Raw genomic sequence first — 16,503 nt, forward strand, 5'->3', positions numbered from 1 at the left:
CACGCTCAGGAGAGACGTGCATGGTGAAATCCCCACCGTGTGGCCCTGAGCGCAGACGGCCTCTCGGCCCCAGCTCTGCCCTGGCTTGCAAAACGCTGGCAACAGCCAGGGCCTGGAGGTGGCCTTGTGCCCTGCCTGGCTCCTGCGCTGCGTCCTGCCTGCTCGCACTGCCCGGTGCCGGAGGTGTCTCTGCTGGCAGCGGGGTGGCAGGGCCGGTCTCATCGCCGTGTGCTGCCTGTCACCCTTCGTCAGGGCTCTGATGCGCCTAATGATGAATTCCCAGGCCTTTGAGAAGGGATTATGTCTTCCGGAGACTAGAACAAAATATCATAAACTTAAAATAGCTGCTTCCTTATGGAATATGCCAACGAGCCCTACTGAAAACCCAGTAGAGACTAAATTTGCATGAATTTGCATACATCTCCATAATTTCAGCCTCACCCATCAGACCTGCTCCTGTGACAAAGCGCTGCCTGACATTGCAGGCAGCTGAGGGCATCTGACACATGCCAGGCCGCAAACGCCACCGCTAACGAGGCCCCTCGGTGCCGCCGCTGCCACGACCCTCGTTAGAGACAGGCCAGAGCGACTGGCCCCAGCCGACGGGTTCCTGCCTGCTTCCCTCCCCGGGGAGCCCTGACACGGGCACTCAAGCGCCTTCCCCTTGCACCGCGAGAAGCAGCGTGCTCCTGCTGCGGGGAGTGACATGATAAATCCCCAGGTAGGTCCAAGAGGGTCTTATAACCGTCAGCCCAGGCACAGGGGGAAGGAGCAAGCTCAGGGGGCTCAGCAGAGGGAAAGGGGAGGGAAATGTTTGCTCAGGACGGAGCCCTGTGCCAGCACCCAGGGGACAGGAGCAAGGTCCCAGCGAAGAGGAATGGGGGACCCCGCTCAGAGATCCTCCGGCACCGAGTACACGGCTGGAAAGCAAAATAATTTCCTTTTAAACCCAACTAACGGGTCCAAGCTCTGCAGGCTCTGGGCCACATTCTGAAATTAATTTAAGCACTGAAATTCCATCTTACATCTGGGGATGCAGCCTTCAACCTGCTCCACGCCCTGGGCAAATCCAGCACGGTGCTGGCTAGAGAGCGGGGTGCTGAGTTAGACCCCAGCTTCCCCAGATATCACCTGAGACCCAAATCTCAGTGTTGAACTGTCTAGAAAGGACTGATGATAACTACAAAATACAGTTTAAAACCCAGAAGCAACACCACGGAGGCAATGCCTGTGTGGCTGAGCCCTTACAGTGAAGGTTTGCTGTGGTTTCCTTCACCGCTGGGACACTTTTATTCAGGTGGGATCTGCTTGCTTGTGGTTTAGATCGCACCAGGAGCGCCGTGAGGGGCTGTGAGGGCTGGAGAGGTGGTGGTGTCCCCAGGGAGGTGGTGGCATCCCCCAGCACGAGGCCACGTCATCAGGTCTCCGTCTCGCTTGCATCATACAGAGGGTTGAGATAGAAGACCTGATGGTCTTTGGGAGCCATCTCCTGCAGCATCTCCTCTCCAATGTCAGTGCTTGGTGGCTCCTACAGCAGTGAGGGAGGGAAAAGCAACCGATGGAGAAGGGAAGCAAAACCCTTGGCAAAACCCACCCAGCACTGAGTCCCTGCAGCAGCCAAGGAGCTGGTGACCCATGGGAGGATGGGACCATCCCACAAACCCCTCCTGGCTTGCATCTCCACTGGCACTTGAGAGGGTCCTGGCTGGGGCCCCGCCACCTCCTGCCCATGGCCCCAGGCATCCCCGTGTCCCCAGGCAGTGGCAACTCACCACATCAAACATGGGGTTGTCGAAGCCTTTGTCACTGGCTGGCGCAGGGGACACCAGGTCCTCTGCTCTGTCCCGAGGCTGGGGGAGGCACAGGGCAGGCAGCCTGGGGAGAGACCTGGACATCACCCACCAGCATCCCACCCATCCCAGCCAGCTCCCCCAGCCGAAACACTGCATTTTCAAGAGGTGGATGGGAAAATACAAGGCAAAGCTTCAGGCTGTCTTTGAAATGAGATGATTGTACCCTTTCCCAGGGAAAGACTGCCCTATGCAGCAGAAACCATTAAACCTGGACACCTAGGACCTGCATCCTGGAGGGAAGAGTTTGTCAGAGGCAGACAACCCCTGCACAGGCTTAGCTTCGGAGCCATCGCTCTCCTCACGTGGCCTAAAATGAATCGTCACAAGAGCTGACACCTGTTCCCACTGCAATCTCAACAAGCACTAATTACTTTTATCATTACTTTTATCATATTAACATTTTATCATCTTAATCACCATCACCACTTTTATTATTTTCCTCATTAGTCCTATCCTAAGGGTCCCAGTCACTGAGCATCATCCCCTGCACCAGGCACCCGCTGTGGGTGGGCTCAGCAGTGGATCCGCACACGTCACCACAGGTACGTGTACCCACCTGTACTTAAACACTGTGACCGCCGTGGCACAGGCGCTACAGAGGCAACCGGAGGAGCTGTGTTATCTGCAGGGAGGCTGTACCAGGCCCTTTTCACCGGAAACAAGCTGCATTCACTGGTTTGCTGGTGCTCAGGACGGCACTGCTGCATGGAGGCGGACTTGTTTGTAGGCTCCCAGAGCCGCCTGCCTAACCTGCAGCATCCCTGCCAGTGCCGGATGCCTTCACGATGCTCGGCAGCACTGCCCGAAAGGGCACCTGCCCTGGAGCCACCCAGGGACACACAGCAGGAGTGGGTCAGCTGGGGACGTGGCCTGGGCTTGGGTTCAGCTCTGTCTCCTGTAGCTACATGAACTTCCCTCCCGCTGCTGACGGAGCTGGTTTCAAAGGCCTGTCCGGCATCCAAAGAAGTGTCAGTGGAAGATAAATCATCAAGCAGCAATTATGGGGCTGGGAGTTTTATTTAGAAATTAAATGAAGGCGCGGGTTTATTGCTAGGAAATGTCATGTCAGCATGTGCCGAGCGGCAGGGCAAGCATCCCTGGCCACAGCCGCTGCTGCGTGGCAAGAAAACCCCGGCAGAGGAACCAGGAGGGAAGAAACAACCTGACAGCATGTCCTGGCAGACACCAATGCACCTTGCACACACAAATTAAAGCAATTCCCACCCCCTGGTTATACAAAGCGTAGGGTCCATCCTGTTTGCCTGTGGCCAATTAGGTGAGACGAGCCATAGCGGCTCAGTGGACAGCCCCCCACGCAAAGATGTCTGCCAATAAACCCTGCAAAACCCTCCTTGGGAGAGGCAGGGCCCTGCGTAAAGGTGGGTGCACGAGTGTGGTGCAGAGGTGGGTGCTCCCAGCGCTGGCTGTGGGTGCTGCTGGGATGCCCTATTCACTGCTGGAGCCTGTCTCCAAGCTGGGAGGGGAAAAGATGATGGAGAAGGGTATTTCTGACCAGCTCCCGGCTGCAGTGAGGTCAGGTGCCGTGCACCCCACCGGCCCTCCCCTGGGACCTGCACACCACTCTCCACGCAGCGTGAGCAACTAATGTACCAGAAGCTGCATTTGCTTCTGGATGCTGTCACTCCCTTTCATGGCTACAAAGCCACGGGACAAGTGCTTTGAATTATTTTGATGGATTTCTATTTAGCAGCTAGCAGTTTCAGTCCTCCATCCCCCAGGAGGACTACAAGCTCACAGTTACAAGGAACAGGAGATGTCCCCAGGCAGCACGACCAGGCTGTGTGGAGCTCCAACCGAGCCACGGCAGCCCCACTCCCACCAGAGCACACCGTGCCACATGGCACCAAGAAGCAAATCCTCCCAGCCCAAGAGTACAGAAGTGCCTTTCAGCCACCTCACCTCCAATAAACTGTGAGGAACAATGAGGGCAATGCTTTTAAACTACAATAGGGTAGATTTAGATTAGATGTAAGGGAGAAATTCTTTAGTATGAGGATGGTGAGACACTGTAACAGGTTGCCCAGAGAAGTTGTGGCTGCCCCATCATTGGAAGTGTTCAACGTCAGGCTGGATGGGGCTTTGAGCAACCTGACCTAGTGGAAAATGTCCCTGCCCACAGCAGTGGGGGTGGACTACATGATCTTCAAAGGTCCTTTCCACTCCAAACCATTCTGTGATGTTATGTACTAGTAACGTTGGAATAGCAAGCCGCCCGGCCATGCCTACCACCATGGGAGCTCTGGGCAGCCTTGCATGCCTCTGTGCCACCAGGATGTCTGGAAGGACAGCCTTGGGATGACAGCTGCCACCAGGCAGGGGAAGCCCGGCAACATGCTGCCAGCAGAAACTTCGTCTCTACCTTAGCTTTCCCTTTCTGTAGAGAAAGAAGATCCCTCCAAGCAACAGGAGACTGAAGAGTAGCCCCAAGACCGTCCCTGCCGTGATCATGCTCAATGCGTGGCTCCTTGCTTGCCCGCTGAAAGCGCTGCCAGTGGCCACCTCCATTTTGCCACTTGCAATGCCAAGTGCTTCACCTGGGAAAGGGCAGGAAGAAAGAGGGGTGAGGACTGGACATGGCAACACACCCACACACCTGCATAGCACCCCAACTCACACACGGGGCAGAAGGAGCCTGCAGTTGGGTCTGGCGCTGCTCGCCTGGTTAATCACCTTTCCCTGGGGACTGGGGGTGGGATACAGAGCTGGGTGGACTCAACTGGGACAAGCCTATATGGGTCTGCTACTCATACAAGAACCATCAGGTCTGCTGGCTGTGACCTATATGCTCATCAGCATCTGCCAGCTTACATGGCTTCCTCCACATGCAGCGTTCTGGCTGGAAAGCAGCTCTGCAGAGAGGGACCTGGGAGTCCTAGTGGGCACCAACCTGACCATGGCCAGACATGGCATGGAAGGACAATGGTATCCTGGGCTGCATGAGGAGGATTGTTGCCAGCAGGTGAAGGGAGGCGACCCTTTCCCTCTGCTCTGCCTTGGTGAGATACAGCTGAAGTGCTGAGCCAGGCTCTTCTCAGCAGTGCCCAGTGCAGGGCAAGAGGCAATGGGCACAGACTGAAATACTGTAAATTCCACGGCAATGTAAGCGAAAACTGTTTTACTGCAAAGATGGTCAAATGTGGGGACAGGTTGCCCAGAGAGGTTGCAGAGTCTCCATACTTGGAGACATTCAAAACCCAACTGGACATGACCCTGGGCAACCTGCTTTGGTGGTGGGGGGGGAGGGGGCGGACGGGAAAGATGGTCTCCAGAGGCCCCTGACAATTTTGATGATGATAAGTCTGATCCTGCGGTTCTGCTCTGCTCACACCACCGTCCTACTATGATTAAGATGGTAAAACTTCTGGGTAAGCAAAGTTCACTACCGGAATCATTAGAAACGCGGAGTGTGTGTTTAGGAAGGCTTAGAGGTGTGCTGGACCAGAATGAAGACAAAGACCTTAGGAGTGTTCAACTCATGGAACTTCAACTAAGCTGCCTCTTAATTCTGGCCAGCAAGAGTAGGGAAGTGCCCCTGTACTCGGCACTGGTGAGGCTGCACCTCGAATACTGTGTTCAGTTTTGAGCCCCTCACTACAAGAAGGATGTTGAGGTGCTGGAGTGTGTCCAGAGAAGGGCAACAAAGCTGGTGAGGGGTCTGGAGAACAAGTCTGATGAGGAGCGGCTGAGGGAACTGGGGTTGTTCAGTCTGGAGAAGAGGAGGCTGAGGGGAGACCTTATCGCTCTCTAGGGGATTGTGGTAAGGTGGGTGTTGGTCTCTTCTCCCAAGTAACTAGTGATAGGACGAGAGGAAATGGCCTCAAGTTGCGCCAGGGGAGGTTTCGACTGTATATTAGGAAGAATTTCTTTACTGAGAGAGTGGTCAAACATTGGAACAGGCTGCCCAGGGTTGTGGTAGAGTCACCATCACTAGGAGTATTCAAAAAACATGTGGACATGGCACTTCAGGACATGGTTTAGTGGGCATGGTGGTGTTGGGTTGATGGTTGGACTTGATGATCTTAAAGGTCTTTTCCAACCTTATTGATTCTGTGATTCTGTAATTCCTGTGTGATTCTGTGGTGAAAAAGCAGGGACACAGGGCTGCCATGTGGGCTGCTGGTGGGGCACGAGAAGCTCTGGACAGCGGTGACTTTAGGTGCACCCGTGGGGGAGCCACCGAGGAGGACGGCATCCTTACCATGTTGTGCTATGTCCTCCATGATGTCTGCAGCCATCTGCTCTGCAGCGGTACCAGTCTGTGCTGCTGCTTCGTCATCGATCAGCACGATTTGGATGAAGGGAGTGGAGCTTTGGGGTATGACTCCCAGGAAGGTTTGTGCTTTGTGCACCTTGGATATGGCCATCCGCACACTGGCGTACTTGGGCTTTTCAAAACACAAAGCAACAAGTAAAGCCCGTGAGAGCGGTAAGCTGAAATTAGTCACCTCTATAGACAGCCATGATAGATACACCAACAAGGCCCAACCATAAATCTCTGTGTGAGCCTCATCACAGAGCTGCCATCCCTGTTACCACAGTGCCGTTAGGTTTCCCAGATGAGAAGTTCATATCTCTCCTCCCTTCCAAGCTGTGACCAGCATCCAGCACACAGTATCCCCCCATGGAAGCGAGCGCGCCGGAAGAGAAATGTCGTGTAGCATGCCCGTTAAACACTGTATTAAGATGTGCACAGCTGTAAGGCGGGCAGGCAGGAGGCTTTCAACGGGGGATCAATAGAGCAATACTCCGATATCGACCCTCCCGGTGTAACTCGGAGCACGCCTCCTCCCCGCAGCTCCCAGCCAGGAGGATGGATGTCACGCTGTGTCTGACAAGCAGCAGCGTGGAGTGATGCCTTGCAGAGCATGCATCTGAGTGCTGACCAGTGCCAGTAACCTGCCCAGTGCTTGCCTACTGGCGAATCAAAAGCAGCCCAGCATTGGGAATGGTCTCCCAGAGCCCACAGTATGTGCCGCAGCAGGTTTGTTTGATCCCAGCTGCATAGGCTCACCTCCTATGTTATCTTGACCTGACCTCCTGGCTAACCTCCTGTGTCTTCTAGAACAGGGTTTCCAGCAAGGTCCCCTGCATCCTTCCCCATCTGCATGCCAGCAGCTGCTCCTGCCCCATGTTGAGCGGGACAGCGTGGCAGCGGTGGGGAGCAAGGGAGGCTGCACCACCCCCATGGCAAATTGGCACATCCAAAAGGCAAAATGTGGGGGGTGAGCCCAGCAGGGTGGTGGGGAGAAAGGCTGAACCCCCTGCATCACTGGGACCCTCCAGACAGCCCCACCAGCATCAAGTCACCAGCAGAAGTGGCCGGTGGCTTGCGGTTTCATTAGACCCTACTGACCTGGCAGGCTGACATACCTGGCTCAGCAAGGCTTGGACCAGTCTGTCCCGGTACTTCTGCAGGTCAAAATCAGGAGTGAAATCCAGGCTAATTGTGGCTCCTGCAGCCCGAAAACAGACAGACACGACAGGCTCACTGAGCCTGGGCAGAAAGCTTGCCACGACGGCACAGCTTTGACTGCCACGAAACGCACCAGTACCTCCGTGCAACTGGTCTGGCCGGGCTCAGGAGAGGTGGTTCCACAGCCCCTAGAAACATCTCCCTCCCTCACTGGTCCTTTTATCAACTGGGTTTGGTACCAAATATCTAGGTACAATTGTGCATGAAAAATTCCCTTTAGCAATCTTCCAGGTAGATTAATGGAGAAGCACCCATTGCAGAGGGAACGCTGACAATCTGCATGATTTTATTTTAAATGAAATGAAACAAACTTGCTGACATTACGGTGAAAAAGGTGCATTTCCTCTGAGTGTTTTCCACTGCATAAACTCAGCAGAGCCTTATTAGCCTGACGAGCTGTGAAATCCTGATAGGATAAACCAGAGGCAGGGACAAAGGGCTGCAACTCTCCCAACAGGCTCCCAAAAGCCAGGCTGATGCTTCATGAAATCATAGAATCACAGAATGGTTTGGGTTGGAAGGGACCTTAAAGATCATCTAGTTCCACCCCCACTCCATGGGCAGGGACATCTTCCACTAGACCAGATTGCTCAGAGCCCCGTCCAACCTGTCTTTGAACACTGCCAGGGATGGGGCATCCACAACTTCTCTGAGCAGCCTGTGCCAATGCCTCACCACCCTCATTGTGAAAACTTTCTTCCTTCTATCTAGTCTAAATCTGCCCTCTTTTAGTTTAAAACCATTACCCCTTGGCCTATCGCTGCAGGTCCTGCTAAAAAGTCTGTCCCCATCTTTCTTACAGGCCCCCTTTAAGTACTGGAAGGCTGCAATAAGGTCTCCCCTGAGCCTTCTCTTCTCCAGGCTGAAAAACCCCAACTCTCTCAGCCTGTCCTCCTAGGAGAGGTGTTCCCTCCCTCCGATCCTCTTCGTAGTCCTCCTCTGGACCCTCTCCAACAGGTCCATGTCCTTCTTATGCTGGGGGCCCCAGAGCTGAACACAGCACTCCCACTCTCATGAGACCCCACCTGAGCAGGGAGGCAGAATCCCCTCCCTCGACCTGCTGGCCATGCTGCTTTTGATGCAGCCCAGGATGCAGTTGACCTTCTGGGCTGTGAGCGCACATTGCTGGCTCATGTCCAGCTTTCCATCCACCAGTACCCCCAAGACCTTCTCTACAGGACTGCTCTCAATCCACTTATCACCCAGCCTGTATCTGTGTTTGGGATTGCCCCGACCCAGGTGCAGAGAGATGCCCTGGGAGGGTGGCATGTGGGATGTAGATGGGACCCACAGGAGCAGTGCTGCAGCAAAACTTCAGCCCACGAGCACCTGGACCCCAGACCAGCAGCATCCCCCATACCTGGCTTTCCCCCACAGAGCCAGGGGAAGGGGTCTGGGGCAGCCAGTGTGGTGGTAAGGAGGAATAGGGCTGTGCCCCCCTACTCACCACAGACCCTGCAGCAGTGGCCAAGGGGCTGCAAAGGGCTCTGGCATGCTGGTGCTGGGCACTGCCTCCCAGATGACCTAAGCAGGGCTGCGCAGATGCGGTGGCCATCCTAAAGGAGAGCAGAGCAACATCAGTCCCTCATCCTCCTCTCACCCCCCAAATGCAATGGCACCCCGCTGAATTGCAACAGGAGGACTCACCGGGGCATTCCCACAGGCACAGCCAGACTTGTCGGGACAGCCGGTGCCTGTCACCTGGACAGTGCCATTGCCGTGAAACTGCAGCGGTGCAGAGGGACCCCGCAGGTACCCGGCCCAGGCCTCGGGGCTGCTGAGCTCCTGCGTGCGGAAGAGCAGCAAAGCCGGTGAATATCCCCAGCCAGGCCCCAGCTCTCCCCGGGCACCCGGCCTAGCCGCCCGAACGCCTCGTGCCACATCTGACGGCCAGCTTGGGGCAGCCCCACCAAGGTGGTGAGCGCATCAGGAAAACCCTGACGCTACACCCATTCGGGCTTTTCCACAGGGTCAACAGAAAAACCCTTTCTAATTTAGAAGCAAGAAAAAGGACCACAAACAAATCATGAGATGGCTGGGCGCTTTTTTTTTCCTTCTTATTTACCCTCTTTCTGCTGTCCCAAAGAATTAAATTTATCAGCTTTTTTTACTGGGAGGAAGGGGGCTGGATCTGAGGTGTTTTCCTTCAATCTGGGAAGTGTTTCAGTAGGCTTGGCATTAGCAAAGGCTGAGCTGGACTGACCAGCCTTGTCCTATCAAGCCGATGGTAATTCCCTCACCCTCTGTCTTCCGTGGGAGGCTTCTCCATGTCCTGACACAGCAGGAAGATTTCTCAGGCCCTGGGCTGAAAATAACCCACACAGAGCAAGGACCTGGCTGGCAACAAAGGGACAAAGTAGCTTATAAGGCCAATTTTTAGGAAACATGCTACAATCAGAAAAATAAAAAGCACCTTTTCTTTCCATCTCATCGCTCAGCAGCAGCCTTCACCCCAAGGCATGGCCAGCTGCAGTGAGGGGCCTTGGGGGGATGATGTGCCGTGGGGTGGTCCCCAGGCATCAGTGGGACCAGCGTCACTCCGAGCACCCAGGACCATCTAGCTCTGCATCCCTGGGGCTACATATGCCCTCGGTGAGCTCCATCGGGGTCCTGCCTTGTCCAGACTCGCTGCACCCCCCCGGACACTGACTGAGGTTATTACTCACAAAGCAGTTAGTTACCTAATGCCTGGCCCTGAAATGGCAGATCCCAGGCAGCACAGTGGTAGAAGCAATAAATAACTTATGAAATGTCTGCCGCATCTCCCAGTCCTGGAAGGAGCCCGTGTTTACTGCTGCAGCGCCTGTGATCTTTCACTCCTCCAACCAGCCAGGGACGGGGCTCGTCGCGCGCCTGATTCCCGGGCTGGAGCACAGCAGGCTGCCAGCGTTTCTATAATTATCCCTCCAATCAATTAAAGAGCAGTACCGAAGCGAAGCCGGGAGATGATCGCCGGGCCATGGGCCGCGTGAAGGTCGGGGACGGGAGGGAGGTGTCCCCAGAGGGTCCCTGCGCGGCACGGTTGCGGACACGTGCCTGGGAAGGGGGCAGCCCCTCGGTGCCAGAGAAGATGCCATTTGCCGGCGGTTTGACCCGTGCACATTGGCCTTTTTTCTTTAACATGAATAGTGAGATGGCCTGCGCTCCCACACTGCATGGAGGGAGGCGATAACAAACTGGTAGAGAAGAAAAATCATCGAGGCCATCAGCAGCAGCAGCCCGTGAAGCTGCACTGCCATGGGGCCGGGAGCAGGGTGCCCCATCTCCCCGCACCCCGCTGCTCCTCCACCCCCGGCTGCTCCCTCCTCTCCTGACCTACTTTGGGACCATGGCAAGGAGGCGTCGAGCTGGTTTCTCATCATCCCAGCGTTACCTGGCCCATGAGAGAGATGCTGCGGAGATGAATCACTTGCCGCGATGAGTCGACGTTTACCCGGAAGGAGGTTTCGGGCTGGAAGATAACATCGTCGTAGCGGCATGGGACACGTTCCTCGTCCACGGAAAACATATGCCCGCTTGGCTCGAGGTCCCCGCCGGGGGACACGGCCTGCCACAGCGTGGGGTCGAACCACGCATGGTGCTCAGCATCGGCAAACCTCACTGTCGCACCTGAGAAAGCAACAGGAAAGGTCGAGAGCGACCCAGACCCAAATCCACAGCCCCGATGGACACGTCTGGGCTGGTGAAAGCCCAAAGCGGACGAGCTCACCCCGCAGGCAGGGAGCGAAGGGCCGGCCATGGCATCGCCTTCCCGCACGGCTGCTGCAGGCACCTCCTGGAGCTCGGCAGGGCTGTCCAGCGCTCGGGGCTGGGCTCTCAGCGGCTCAGCCCGGACCCCACTTCTGGCTGCAGGCCTTCCCCCCTTCTTTAAAGCTCACCCTTACGGTTAGGGAGGAAAATAGCTGCCCAAATGCCGAGTAACAGCTAATCCAGATAAAAATGGGTGTAATTCATGTCCCAGTTTCCAAGCAGCCTGGCAGGCCTGCAGCAGCGTGACCGGCCCTGCTCCCCGCAGCAGGTAACCCCAAAACCTGTGCCTCATTTCACCGTTAATTATTTAACCATTAACCATTTCCCTGCTAGTGTGATGGTAAGTACCATCACGCAGTGCCCTGCTTCCTTCTCACCCTTCCCCAACAGCTGAACCTTTACCGATTCAGCTAGCAGGCGGGCGTTTATTGACTGAATTATTTGCATTCATTTTAAAATCATGCTTTAAAAAAACCCCATTTGTGAAAGTTGTCCCAGAAACGCCTGTTGATTTCAGAGGAGGAGCAGCACATGGTCAGAAAGAAAAGTCCAGTGCAAAGCTCAGACAGCTGCCGGAGCATCTCTGATGCGGGGCAAACAGCCCCAACGCAGAAAAATGATAGGAATGCAGGATTTTGGAGTGCCTCCAGGCAGCCTGATGACAGTCCTTTCTCTGGGCAGACACGTTTGGGATTTTTCTCTCTTTTCTCTCTTTTTTTGCCAGTCAGAGCGCAGACACAGGTGCTCCTCTTGGACTCTTCCTTTTCTGCGGCCGAACTAAAAAGTTACTTGCCACTGAAAGTGTTATGTAGCTCTTAAGTGCCCAAAACACATCTCGCTAGTAAACAGCTTTCAGACTAATAACAGGCACCGATGAAACAAACCTGCTGTCTCAGACACGGCAAACCTGGGCTGGGGGCAAAGAGGAGAGGGAAGGATGCACTCATGCCGAAATGCCTGTGTGTGTTGGGCCAAAGGCCAGCTCGCTGCGACGGCTGCGGGTCAGGCCATGCGACGGCTGCAGTTCAGCTCACTGGTGTGTAATTCCTAACCAGTTTTCTTTAGAAATACCATGGCAAAGAAAATGAGGGCTTTGATGTGGCTACATGCTTAATAAGCAGGGTAAAATACAAACAATATTTGCCTCTCTGCTACAACTTCAAAGGCTTCCCTACTATAATTACTTTTTTAGAAGACAGGTGATCTAGCAGGAAAAAAAGATCTGATGTGAGGGAGGTCATCAAAGAAAAAGTAGGTATTAAAAGAGGAGTGATTCACTTTGCTCTGAGGTGGGACAGCAAAGACCTTTGTAGAAGTGTTAGGGCTGAATTTGCATGATTAGTCAGGGGCTGACGGGCACAAAATACCTGAGTCACAGCCTGGATCCCAGCTGCCGTCGAAAGCTGCGAATCCTGCACCAGATGCCAGCACGAATTCTCCATTCAGGGGCAGGTACTAGATGAAGGGATTCAGAGTATTACTGTGTGGTCCCGCTGCCAGCCACCCAGGCTTGTAATCAAATAACAGTGCTAATTATTAGGCTGCCTATTACACTTGCTGTCTCCAAGGCACTTTACAGTCATTAGGAGTTACCTTCGCCGTGCCCCGCGTTAATGGGAAAGTATCAGCTCCTGTTTTTGCAGATGGGGACGCTGCGATGGGGAGAGGCACTTTGACATTACCTTCCAGTAACACAGAAAAGCATGAAATGTTCAGGGAAGCGAGAACAAGGAAAAGGCAAAATAAGCTCTTTTGGCAGCTCCTTCCTCCTCTTGCACACACTTTCAGCAGTTCAGGAATTGCTTTATACATTGGTACACCATGAAAAACCCAACCTTACTCTGCAAGAGCCCAGAGATCCCCTCGTTTAATGGGTTCCCACCTCTGGGGGCTGTGCTCACCCCACAAAAAGTAGCTCGGGGGCCCAAGCAATGCTTGGTGAGGTGTCAGCTAGTGGATTCATGCTCGGTGGGAGCTGAGGAAAGCACACAGCGGCATTTGGCACAGCTGCCATAGCTAGACCCTCTTCTTGTTGGGTAGGACATCACCAACAGGTAGTCAGGGTCACCGCACTTGCCTGGCTTCAGCCTGGGCCAGGCTTCTGCTCAGCAGCACAAGGACAAACCTCAACAGGCACAGCTCTGCCATGGGAACCCTTTCGGCAAGGAGCTGCGGCCACCCAGGTCACCAGCCGGTACTGCCAACTCTGGGACAGGCCTTGGCAAACGACGGAGTGAGCTGACTTGTTCACAGCACACGGGTTATTCAGCCCAGCTCATCGTTTTACATTTAGAAATTGCCAGAAAGAAAGTCAGGTTTTCCCAATATTTTCACATGTCAAGGAGTGAGTAATGTTCAAAGCTCCCTTCTCCTCTAACTGTATCTATGAGGGTTTTAGCATCACTCCCCAGACAGCAGCTGGAAGCCCTCCATGACTATGTTATGCTGATGCACTGGGTCCTATGCTCAGGCAGAAGCACGTTAGATGGGATTTTAAGGTTTCGTCTACTTAATTGTCTTTAAATATGCATATAGGTTAGTGAAAGCAAGACTTACGAATGACTGCTGTGGGTGGCTGGGATAGCTCTCTGTCCTTGGGGCAGTCTGGCCTGAGGAATCACCTTGGGGTGGGGGGGGTGGACATGGCAAAAAGCTCCTCACCCCGCAAGCTGTAGGCAGCTGTTTAGAAGTTTAGTGCCTTGGTGGTGCAGTGCTTTGAAGGCCATAGCCCAGGTCTCCCTTTTGGTTCAGGAACCGTGAGAAGCCAGGGTGGAAAGCAGCAGGAGGGTGTCACCAAGAAAAGCCCTGCAGTGCTCCTGGGCACCATCTGCTTCAGATCCAGCAATGTCGTACGTTGGGCTGGACAAGAGGGGATGATGAGGTGACTAGCTGAGGTCTGGGCAACATCTGTCCCAAGGGTATGGAGTCTCCCCACCAGCCAGGAAGAAGCCTTTGCCTACGGACACTGCAGACCACAGCATGTATCACACCTAACTGGAAACCACACCATCATGTTCTCTGAATTTCTAATACTCTTGAGTAAATCCAATTTTTCCAATACTGAATCACTGAAAGAGGCTGAAAGGTCTGCCAGGATATGAATGGCAATGTGCCCTTTAGCTACAGATATAAAAGCCATGTCTAGTGACATTTTGAGGCTCAGGGCTTGGCCTGCTTTGAACTGGGCAAGGTCTATGCTACCAGCTTCTTTCACAAGGTGCTTCACTTCAGAAGTGCCCTGGCTTGATTTACTGTGAGCCCATGCAGGAATGGGTGGTGGGATGCTTTGGAGCGGTCAGGTAACACCTATACCCAGGGCAGGTACCAGCAGCACTGCCGGCCAAGTCCCTTCTCCCAAGCCCGCTGGGCCATTTCAGGCTGGAGACCCTCACCGCTGCCTCTTGCCCAGTTTGTTGGCATGACAGGGCCAAACAGGGAGGGTGGCCAGCTGGCTGCTGGAGTCCAGCTGAGCTGCTCAGGGTGGGGTTTTGGGTGGGATGCAGGGGATCGTTTCACCAGGGCAGGGATCTTTGGGTGGAGGAAGAAAAATGGGACAGCAGCTGCAGGCGATGGGTGACAGAGCAGGGCCATGACAGGCTGGCCTCTGCTTGCTTTCCCAGGCTGCAGAAGTTGGCGTTAGTGAGTGTTATGGCTGGATCAAGACCACCGGATGGGGAAGTCCCTGATCATCCCTGCCTGCCCGACAGCTCTTTCCCCTGTTGTTACCAAACACTTTGACTGTGGCCATGGGTCAGATCTTCCCACACGCCCTGCGGTGGCCATGCAGGACACAATGAGCTTTCCTGTTCAGGGGGTTGTTCGTTCAAATCTTCACAAATTAACTAGGGGGAGAAAAAAGCCACTGAGACAACACTTAGACAAACATGTGCCTACATTTGTAAGCGGCATCACTCACGCTGCTCCAGGGAGCAATGCAGGAGCGTTTTGTGCCTGCATTAAGCACAAAGCAAAGCAAGGAAAACCTGGGAAGGATTCACACGACATGGCTGAGTTCAGTGTGGAGAGAGCAGGGATGCGGTGGGGCTTGGTTGGTTAGAGATAAACACAGATGTGCACATACAGATGCACAAATGCTGGTCCAGCGACCAACTGAGGTCACATCCTGCCGTGCTTGCGAGGGTCAGCGGGGTCTGGGTGGGGTGAGGAGCAGACGCAGGGTCAGCGGTGCACGGCACCAATCCTGCCCACAGGGAGAGGTGGGAGAAAATGCCTCATGCTAAACCTGCCCCATACCCGCAGCGCCTGCGCAGGGCTCTGGAGACGTTGGCCTCTGGGATCTCTGGAGAAGATGCAGCTTCCATCGCCACCACTGAGGCCAAAACCCCAGGCTGGCTGCACTTCCCAAGCCCTGAGGAAGCTGTGCATGTGAGCGTGAGTGTGGCAGGGAAATGAGAGTCCCACAGCACACACGGTGTCCCAGCCGCTGACCCCTTCGCACTCCAGGACTGCCCAAAAGCTGTTAGCACCAGCTCTGGAATTAAAATGCAAGGTGACATGATGTGAGCCGGGGGATGGAGTCAACCTCATCTCCACAAACATGAGGTGCAAGAAGAGCCCTGTAATTCTCTTCACTGCAGGAATTTCTGAGGCTGGTCCCTGCAGCTACGGCTCCTTGCCCACCAAAGTGGACGTGTTGCCCATCCACTCCTAGCCCTCCCCGAGATGCACGCCACTGGACAGCATTTCAGAGGAGGCTCTGTTGTCCAATGGATCTTAGTTTGTAAATAATTTGTCCTTTCTTTTTTCCTAAGTTAAGCATCTCAGCTCACTGCAGAGGACAACTGCAGACTCCTGTTGGGCAATGGCTTTCTGCATTTGGGAGTTTAGTATAGAAATTGCATATAGGCTGGGCTGCTTTCCAAGTACATTTTGAACGGAGCAATGACATGTACCAAAGGACCAGAGCCAAAAACTGGCGGTTTCATCTGCTTTCCCTTGCTCCTGCCAACCTGTACTCCAGGGCCATTAATACAGCGAGCTTAGAGTCCCATTAGTCATTTCCCATCCCTGATACTGATAAATGACTTTTAGCTTCTCGGTCATCATTATCGAGTGTAATGACAACTGAAACACAGTCATCATTTTTCTCATCAAAGTCAGCAAAAAAAAAAAAAGAGGAAAGACCCCCTCCAGCATTGCACCACTGAGAAGAAATCCCGTGGTCCCAGTGTGTAAATGAAAATGAAACTAACCTCCGAAATGCAAAAGGAAAAAAAAGCAAAGACCTGAGAGGTGGCTTTCGAAGCGGGTGGCTTTGAACCGGCCTCTGGCACATCCCGACTCTGCTAGATTCACCGGGCTGAGATGACTGACAGCAGCAGGGTGACTGGCATGTCACCGCCATCAGCACAGGAAAAAATGTGGCATTTCCACTTTGAACCCGGG

The 16,503-nt window shown here is 54.1% G+C and overlaps 1 protein-coding gene across 1 annotated transcript in view; it reads right to left on the bottom strand.

The window, feature by feature from the left end:
• Nucleotides 1–1,417: 1,417 nt before the first annotated feature.
• AMN (amnion associated transmembrane protein) overlaps nucleotides 1,418–16,503 on the bottom strand; it is a gene marked incomplete at its 5' end in the record, with an annotated part of 21,102 nt that continues 6,016 nt past the window's right edge. The window contains 9 exons of the mRNA XM_010287897.1: nucleotides 1,418–1,528; nucleotides 1,773–1,875; nucleotides 4,234–4,408; nucleotides 6,073–6,259; nucleotides 7,245–7,327; nucleotides 8,795–8,903; nucleotides 8,995–9,132; nucleotides 10,721–10,956; nucleotides 12,465–12,552. Coding sequence (XP_010286199.1) covers nucleotides 1,418–1,528; nucleotides 1,773–1,875; nucleotides 4,234–4,408; nucleotides 6,073–6,259; nucleotides 7,245–7,327; nucleotides 8,795–8,903; nucleotides 8,995–9,132; nucleotides 10,721–10,956; nucleotides 12,465–12,552 — 1,230 coding nt within the window. The remainder of the gene's footprint in view (nucleotides 1,529–1,772; nucleotides 1,876–4,233; nucleotides 4,409–6,072; nucleotides 6,260–7,244; nucleotides 7,328–8,794; nucleotides 8,904–8,994; nucleotides 9,133–10,720; nucleotides 10,957–12,464; nucleotides 12,553–16,503) is intronic.

Source organism: Phaethon lepturus, unplaced genomic scaffold, assembly GCF_000687285.1.
Source record: "Phaethon lepturus isolate BGI_N335 unplaced genomic scaffold, ASM68728v1 scaffold41065, whole genome shotgun sequence".
NCBI classification, from domain to species: domain Eukaryota; kingdom Metazoa; phylum Chordata; class Aves; order Phaethontiformes; family Phaethontidae; genus Phaethon; species Phaethon lepturus.